The following is a 9,355-nucleotide window of genomic DNA, read 5'->3' as shown; positions in this document are numbered from 1 at the left end:
AGACACACTAGGTTGCTTTGTTCAATCCCCTTAGCTAGTGAAGTTCTGTGCCATTTGTTCTTTCAAATGTCAACTCTAATCTAGGTTTAAACTATTTTTATGCAGTGGGTTTCTTGTCCCTTTCCTGAAAGACTAATCTCCAGTCCAAGACATCTTCCTCATGAGAAGGAACAGGTCCATAACAGATATTGCAGGTAATGTTATACAGCATACTACTTTAATTTAAATGCACTGTTACCGAAGAATGGAAGCGTTACAAATTATTTTTAAGTAGAAAAGTTATTTACTTCACTTATTAAACTAGGTCACCTAATTTAGACAACCAGCATGCAATCATTTTCTTGATTGCAAGTAGCTTAGCAAGCATGGAGTCAAGCTAGTTACATCATTCAAACACAACATGCTACATCAGAACAGCACTGTGGAGTTGTGTTTAAAAGCGCATGTGTGCATCTGCACAAACACCCCCCCCCCCAGATATTTAGAATGCAAATTAACAGTCTAAACAGCAGGTCCTCCTCCCAACAAATCTTTCAGGATTTGATACAAACACTGAAAAAGGGTGTTGGACTTACGAGCTTAAAAGCAAATGTGACAGGATAACAGAAAGGTGGTGCTTTCATACCATTTTCTTTCTGCGCATTTTTTTTTTTTTTTTGGAGAGGTGATCAGGAGGACAGTATCTTATGGAGCCCTGCACACAAACTGAAGCTTGTGGCTCTGTTTGCAGATCTACCTACCTTTAATTGTTTGTTTGAAATGGCAGTGCCCTCTTTCATGTACCTTAGCAAACACCTGATCCTACAAGCTGTTCAGTGCTGAAAAAGCTTGCAAGAGTGGGCCCTAAATACGGAGGGTCTCACTCAACTCAGGGTGGTTTTTATAGCTGCATAGCAATATTGCACCCAAGCAACACCAGAAAGCCTAAGAACATAGCACAGCATGAATTTTACTGTATTAGATGAGCTAAAGTTAACCTTTTAATATAATTTCATAGGAAGTACAAGACATTATTGAACTATATAATTTTGACTAGTCGCATATTAAATATTTTGTTATCAAAAGACATTGTTTCCCTAAATGCAAAATTGATTCACAATCAAAAACATTGTTTTTTCTTTAGTCTGCATAACATTAGTACATCTGATTGGAGCTTGTGAACTCCTGGGCTTAACAGAAGCAATCTGCGCCCTGACTGGAAAAAAAATCTCACCCTGACTTCTGCAAGTCAAGGAAGTGAACATTTCAATCTGAAAACCTGGTTAAATCCTGTTATCTCTGTAACCACTTCTGGAACATGCAGGGCAGGTTGGCAACAGTTGAAAGCTTGGAGTTCGTAATAAACTGGAAGTGAAGCAAGACAAATCAAGTCTTTCACTTGCCAAACAAACAAGTAATGTACTTTTGTAAATGTATCAATCCCGCCCTACAAAAGAGTTTATAATGTGAACAGTGAGTTCAAAAGGAACTAGTGCTACACTAGCCAATATATACCGGAAGAGAGATAGTAGTTTTAGACTTATGTCCAACACAATGAAGGACATAAATTCTGTTCTACTGTTTGTAGCATGAAGTCCTCTTCAAATGAATTAAGGAAAGCTGGAAGAAAGAGACCTCTACAAATCCATGGGTTTTGGGTCAGACAGAAAGTTGTACCTTTCACCCCACCATCCTGTTTCACCATTAAAAAATGTGTACATCCTTTGATTGAATAGATAAGTTCATCCTAACATTTTGGACATACTTCAAACTGTTTGTTTACTTCAATTCTCATTTCCCCCCCCTCTCCCCCCCTTAGGCCCATCTGGTTGAGGAATTCCCTGTTTTCTGCCCTGAACTATTGTTCAGTGGCTCCGTGCCATATTAAACAGTTGTCACATTCTATCACAATTGTGGGCAAGGCAATTACTCCATTTAAAATGTTCTGGGATTCTCCTGATTGTAATCAGCTAGAGAGCTGTTCAACTGTTCTAGACCAAATTGCATTCACGTTGTCGTATTTTTGGCTGCACTTAGCAGATAATTTGTGATTAGCAGACCACAAGCGTGTTTTGCTTAGAATGCTGCTCTTCTAATGCCCTCATTCATTTTGTCAAAAACCATCCACTGTTTTCTTTCCATGTTTCAGCATTTTGCTTTGCTGAACAGTATCCACCACAATTTTTATGCTTCATCATTTAATCTGTCTAATCTTTAGGAAATGATTCTTTTGAATGAAAGTAGGTAATTGTTCTGTGGATGGTATCTAAACCCACCAAGCTGTTGAGAAATGATACATCATAAGGCCAGGAATGTCATCAATATTTGAGTCCATTAGGAAAAAACCATGAGTTTAGCACTGCTTTAAATTATCAATCTTTGCCGAGAACAGACAAAAGTACATAGCATAGGGAAGTCAACTAGCTAGCAAAATTAATACTTCACGAGTGCTCTCTTCAAGCTGAGCGTCTGCAGAAGAGCCATGAAATTAAAATGCTGTTGTTGTAGAAAATCAGATCAATGCCTCGGCTGAATACAGTGGTGTCAGTACCAATTCAAGCAAAAAGGTCCAATAAATGTAGAGAACAGTAACCAATCCATTGTGTCTAAATATATATGCTGCACTAGACAATTACTCTTAAAAACAGAGCACTGCACAGTAATTTTGCCTTATAGATAATGACTGTTAAGGAGCTCAGTGTACCCACCACAAGACCAGTCACACACTACAGCTGTAGGAAAGTGGATCCCAACATGAGCATTCACATCTCCGTGGCCATTTCCCTTCAAATACTTAGTCCTTCTCATATTAATTTCTTGTTATCCATATATGTTCCCAAGTATTGAAATGTTACCTAACTTGTTTATCTGGACAAGGAGAACAAAAAAATGATGCTACCACGACTATGTATCATGATGGAAGATGTGATGGAAGGAACCTTGGGCCACAAAAAGAAATGAGCCAAACTGTACAAGAATAAAGATGCATGCAAAGTGAGGGTCCAGAAAGGTACTTTTCCAAAGGCAAACTCCTATTTTGGGTTTATAGAGAGTCACAGTTGGGAAAAAAAGAGCTGGAAGAGACCAGTATCCTGTCTCTGACAGCAGTCAGGACCAAATGCTTATGTTCCTTCAACTCCTATCTGGTCCAGATGACTAGTTACTATTTTGTTGTTTCAATACTGACATCTCAGTCTGTCACTTCCTCATATATAGATTCCATATCAAACTAGGTCTTTCTCCTGCATCTTCCCTGATGGAGAGTGATGCAAAGAATCATTTAACTTCTCTGCCATGTCTTCTTCCTGATTGCACTCTTTACCCCCTGACAATCATGGTGTAGCAGAACTTCTGATTCTCTCATGCACGCTCTTTTGACTATTTTTTCATCTTTTCATACTTACTTTCTACTATAGATAATGCTTTTTCAAGAACTGGCAAGCGATTTTGAACAACCTTATCTGAAGGAGCAACCTTATCTAAAGGAGCCCCAAATTCAGAGATTGTCTGACCACCTCTCTCTGAAGTCTGGGTCTCAAGTTGGGCAATTGCTGTTGCATAAGACTTTCAAAACGGATATGTCCCATTCTACTGGGTAGCATTTCCACATTCTGAATGATGTCTGACTCACTCTCCTATCTCCTACTACTGTACAGTATTTGACTACTAGTTTTGCTCATCTTTTTTCATGGGGAAGGAGGGTACGAAAGGGATCAAATGCTACAAAACCATTCCTTTCATGATGGTTACAGCATGCCTCGGCTTAAAACCAGAAGGATTACGGTATCTATCTTGCTGCATGCAACTCATCTGAATTATTTTTGAAATGTTGTTTCTGCAGTTCTGTGTTTACAGAGCTCCATTTTTGTTTTATTCCTCCCATATGGATGTTGATCTTAATTATAGTGGAGAGGCTGCTCTGCTGCAGTTCAAGCTGAGGACCCCTTTTTCTTTTTAATGGTTGACTAAATACTCCAAAATCAACATGCTTATTTGGATTGTCTTGAAATTTGGCATGCCTTATGGGGGTGCATAGTGGGCTTGGTCATCCACATCTGGGGTCATGTGAGGGAGAGATCCCATATATACATTTCCCCACTTTCCGAAATGCTTTTCTTAAGGTTGATAAAATTCTACCTGGGTTCATTTATTTATGCACATAACTCTAGTGACAAATCACAGCTCTGATGGGGCTCCAAATGGTCCAAAATGATCTCAGCTAGGACATGGCACTCACTAACCCTTTAGGGAAACGAAATTAACCATAAACCAACAATAACAGTTAAGCTCTACAGACACACCCAAGTCTGCCAGCCCCATTCCTGCTTTCACATTCCCAAACTGAAGCTGGAATCTGGGGATCCCTGTGTCTAGGTCTGAGCTCCTCTCCCTGCCACTTCCAGGTGGGGAGTTGGGATCCATGGAGGAGGCCTTGTTGAACTGACATTCAGGACTTCAAAGCAGGGACAAGGATCCGAGCTCAGGATACAGCTCAAGCTACACCGGCCAAAGAAGCATGTCTTCATCCAGTAAACTGCTGCTTGTGACATACAACTCAGCAGCAGAGGGCACCAGACAACAAGGTGCTAATTAAGAGCTTATGGAGATGGGACGAGAAGGCAAATCTGGAAGTGCATGGACACCTCTTGCATGCTTAAAATTACTACAGTTTTGAGCTGTTAAGTTTTTGGGATACAGATGGATTTCTCTCACTGGCCATATTAACAGCTCCACACTTGCAAGACTCCATGCTGCTGCACACACTCCAGGGACCCAGAACAGGAAGGTGGAGGGGCTTGGTGTTGCTGCCACAGCAAGCCCTGCTCCAGCTATGCTACCATGGTGAGGTGCCCCCTGCCCACCTGGCAGCTGTGAGGGCAGTGGCAGCACAGAGCTGTGCCCTTTGATATCCCCCATTGTGCCCCTCTTTGCTCTGGCTGTGGCAGCTGGGGCTCAGGTGCTGCTGCGGGGTGCAGGAGGCTGCAAGCCCTGGACCTGGTCTCACAGCCCTGGCAGCTGGGGGCTGTGGGTTGGGAGTGCGGGACACCAGCGTTGGTAGTGTTAGGGCACTGGTGTATCAGAGCTGCTCAGTGCCACAAATCAGTAAGGGGGGCAGCCACAGTTGGAATCATGTGCTGGTGAGCGAAGGGGACAGGGTGAGCTCTGATTTTCAATGCAATTCAAACGCCAAACTATATAGGGATTTAGAGTTTATTTTATTATAACGACTGAGGCGCTGGTAGGCTTCTAAAAGTGTTTAAAATTACACATATCCTAATAAAGCATTGTGTTCAACTGATATCTATATATACATACATACATACATACATACACACGTGCATATACACACATATGCACACATACACATATACACACACACACACAGTGGTGTTTCATTTTAAAATCGGGGAAAAATGCAGATTTTGGGGGTTTTTTAAATCAGAGTTTTTGGATTTTTTTTTTTTAATTGGAGAATTTGGGCTTTTTAAACAGATAAAAGCAGGATTCCTATTAATTACACAATCTGTGTAATCAGGAACCTTCAAGCAGCTGACATTCCCCACCACAGAAAACCCTAACATAACCTACACAGGGCAGCAGCAACCAAGGCATACTGGAGTCTCTCAAAGTACACATGCCTCCGCTTTGGCTTCACACATAAAGGCGAGGGGTAGGTCTGTCCCCAGTTGCCTCCAACCACAGAGGTCTACAATCTTTTCCAACTAATTCCTACACCATTCAGTACAGCTATATCTAAAGCAACCGACAAAGCTGGAATGCTTGTAAATCATTCAGCTAGCTGCCGGATCCTGGAGACATAAGGCACAACATAACTTTTTACTTTCTAATTCCAAGAAGTTTGAATTTCACTGCATTTGAAATTCCGAAAAGGTTTGAGATACACTACCAGGCACCCTTAACACTGTGTTAATAAATACTTTGGTAATAAGTCATTCTATGGTCACTGGCCATTGATTCAGTGATAGTTACTTTTGGTTCAGCTTAGCAATACCATTCTTCCTGTTTTAGAGTTAAGTGCCATGATTTAATTGTGGAGTTTCAAAATATTTGGTCTTTTCTTAAAGCTCTTCTTTTCCTCAAGGCAAGTGATAAGCTAAGAAGCTCATCATTAATCTAAAAAAATAGGTTTCTTACCTTCTGGCTTACTGGGTAAAGAATTTTTAACGTGTATACCAAAAGTGCACTAAAGGCTAAGAACTCAAAAGGACCCCAAAATTTGCTTGCTTATTAAAAAAAAAAACTCTCATTTTTTAGTATTAGAGATCAGTAACTCTGAAATCTGCCCCTCAGTTGATTACTATCATGACACTTAACATAGGCATGGAGGCTTAGCATCGTCTCTTATTATTGTTGAATGATAATTTTATTTTTATTAAAAATACTAGTCATGGGCAGGGCAAAAGGATGACACCAAGAAAGACCCGAGTGTAACTCCTGAGTGCAATGATCCAAGCACTTCTACTGCTAGGAGAAGTTGAGAAATAGTACAGAAGGCGTAATGCAGTTTCCTGCGACCTCTGCAATGTCACTAAGGTTCTAAGTCAACAGCCACAGAACCAACTCATTGCTGAAATGGCTTTTAGCTTTGGCTGTCTGCTGAAATATTAATCCAATGAATCCACAGACTTGCTATAGCTGAAAAACATACTAAAATGGAATGGTAAAAAACCTCAGAAATTCTAGATTTGATAGCTGTTAAAGCAATCTATGACACTTTCCCTAAAGATAAGGGTGATAGTTCTGACCAAACACTAATTTGGTCAATTAAATTATTGTCCAAGTGCCCAAAATCATCCGAGTTCAGTCCAGTACACGGTACTCCCTTCACACCCTGAGCAACTGCATATCTGTCTCATTAAACTGTGATACACCTCCCTCCAAAGATGGCTGTAGGCACCACAATGGGTTAAGAATTGCTTCGGTATCACACGTTTAACTTATCTCTCCAGTGTATGGACAGGAGGAAACACAAGAAGCTGTCAGAATTCCGGCTGAAATTCAATTCCAAAAGTGTCTTACTTTCTTACTGTAAAAGGTGCTTTTTGGAGAATGGTGGGTAAATAAATGTACTTACAAAGTAGACTGCTCCAAAACTTCCATGGCCAATTTCATGTAAACCCACAAATATTTCTTCTGGATCATCTTTGTGGAACAGGTCAGCTATCTCTGGGTCCTTTGGCACCCCTTTGCGCATGTTGAATACTATTACGACTTAGTTCGCGCTTTAAATTCCCAATCAGTTTCTGCCTTCATCGACAAAGTAGTTTGCAGATAACATTCAGCACCTGGAGAAACAAAGTTCATCTTTAACAGTTATTTCTATGCACTTTTTTCAGATTAGAGGACACAACTTTTACACTTTCCCCATTGTTACTTTTAAGTAATTCTGTTTAATTATTAACCAAAATATAGATGTAGCAACAAGTAGGCCTTCTGTGCGTAACAGTCCCTTTTCAGCCACTAGAAGTAAACACTGCTAAGCAAAAACTGCTATGCAGTTCTAAGTTACACTTAGAAAGTTGTTTTGTTGCTATGCAAAACATCCTGTGTACGTTTCCATTAATAAATAGCCTCGATGCAGATCTTCTGATGTGCCAGAACCTAGACTTCTTTTCTCCTCTTTATTTGTTGTCTCTCCTGTTCGGGTATTATAATTCTCCTCCCACTTCTCAACTGGTTCATTCTCTATTTCACCTACATATGATATTCTCTATGGAAGGGATCTTCAAAAGGTAAAGGTACTAAGTCCAAGTAACTTTCAGTAGGTCCCCAGTCATTTAGGTGACTTTAAGAATCTTAATGATGAGCCTAAGTCACTCAACAAACTTTTTTTTTTTGGTGCACCTCTATGGGGTGTGCACATATGCATACATGGCACAATACAGTATGGTAGTTAATGGAAGGCTTACAATATCCTTCTAAAAAAGCTCCCCCCCCACCCTCCTTTAACACAGAAGTCACTAACTTGATTTATATTCACTAGAAGTTGTTAGGAAGAAGAAACCACGCTCTGAAAATGTAACCACAAGGAATTTCCATTTCTTAAGCCTTTTCATTTTAGCTTTGTGCTCTGCTTATCCAGATCACCCAAAGGCAAGAAAGAGGGACAAGAACAATACCAAAACATATTAAAACACATTGCGTATCATTAATGCAGAAGCAGAAACTAAATGACAAGAGGGTATTTAACTCTCCACATTTTGGGAGAAACAAGACAGCCCTGAAAACTTTGGCATTCTCTTTTTAAAACCATCCATTAGATGAAAAAGATTAATTTAACTGGCTGTACCTTATGTTCAGCATTATGTCATATGAAAACCTTACCTTAGCCTGAAGTGACAGATTCTCTTGCACAGAGAAGCTGTTCTATACTTTAAAAGTGACATGGCCAATTTTCCAAACTGGGGTGGGCAAAATGTGGCCCGCATACGGCTCACCAAGCCATTCTATCTGGGGGGGGGGGCCCTAAAAAATTTAGAAAATTAAAATTTATCTGCCCTGGGCTGCCTGTCTTGCGGCCCTTGGTGCCTTGCCAAAAAACTCAGTAAGAGGCCCTCTGCCATTGCCCACCTCTCTTCTAACCAAAACCTAAAACAGACAAATTTCTCTGTAACTACCATTTTAATGTCCATTTTTTACCTGTTGGACACTAAGCTGGTCAGGCAAAACTATAAACTTGTATGTGGGCATAAAGGTACAAAAGCAGATTTATGAAATATTACCACAAAATGTGCCCAACTGATGTTAGAAACCAGATCTAAAAAGGCAGTAATGGGACACCCAAGAAAGACCCGTTTGAAACACAGCCAGATAAAATAAACTGGAATGAACAACAATAGACCTGAATAGGATTCAGACTTAAAGACATGAAAATCCGAAGCATAATCTTGACTTGAAATTATTTCTCAACTATCAGCCAGGGCCATCCCTGGTTAAGGGTTCCTTCTTAAGGAAGACTGGGCCTGACAAATAAATAATAATAATAATAATAATAATAATAATAATAATAGGTTTAAAAATAAAACCCAGTTCACTGGGGCAATACATTCCACTGAATCATACCTGTTTAACTGTGGCACAAACCATACTCTGTGGCTTAGACCAATTTTAGCAGCATCTTGTGTGTGTTCTCCGTTTGGTGCACTTTGTTTTCCTGTAAAGAAAACATTTAGAGAAACTTTGTATAAATTATTTTTTTCCACCCTAGTATCTGTCTGTGTAGATATTAAGGCTGATTCACACCATAATTTCAAAGATCCCCAGCATGAATAATGCCCATCAATGCTGTTCTTTCCTTCCTAGAAGAAATATCACTTCACCTGTTCTGCAAACCCTAGGGTTGTAATGTATCACT

General features: G+C 40.0%; 1 protein-coding gene across 2 annotated transcripts in view; it reads right to left on the bottom strand.

Moving 5' to 3' along the window:
* Nucleotides 1-9,152, bottom strand: part of TAOK3 (TAO kinase 3) — an 86,787-nt gene extending 77,635 nt beyond the window's left edge. For both annotated transcript variants that reach the window (XM_019539251.1, XM_019539252.1), the window contains exons 1-2: nt 9,064-9,152; nt 7,076-7,286 (exon numbers count right to left, since the gene is read on the bottom strand). In XM_019539251.1, the coding sequence (XP_019394796.1) occupies nt 7,076-7,195 (120 nt within the window). In that variant the 5' untranslated portion in view covers nt 7,196-7,286; nt 9,064-9,152. The remainder of the gene's footprint in view (nt 1-7,075; nt 7,287-9,063) is intronic.
* Between the last annotated feature and the right edge of the window lie 203 nt (nt 9,153-9,355).

This window comes from Crocodylus porosus, unplaced genomic scaffold (genome assembly GCF_001723895.1).
Source record: "Crocodylus porosus isolate Cpor-Errol unplaced genomic scaffold, CroPor_comp1, whole genome shotgun sequence".
Lineage (NCBI taxonomy): Eukaryota > Metazoa > Chordata > Crocodylia > Crocodylidae > Crocodylus > Crocodylus porosus.
This window is presented reverse-complemented; position numbering and strand designations above follow the sequence as displayed.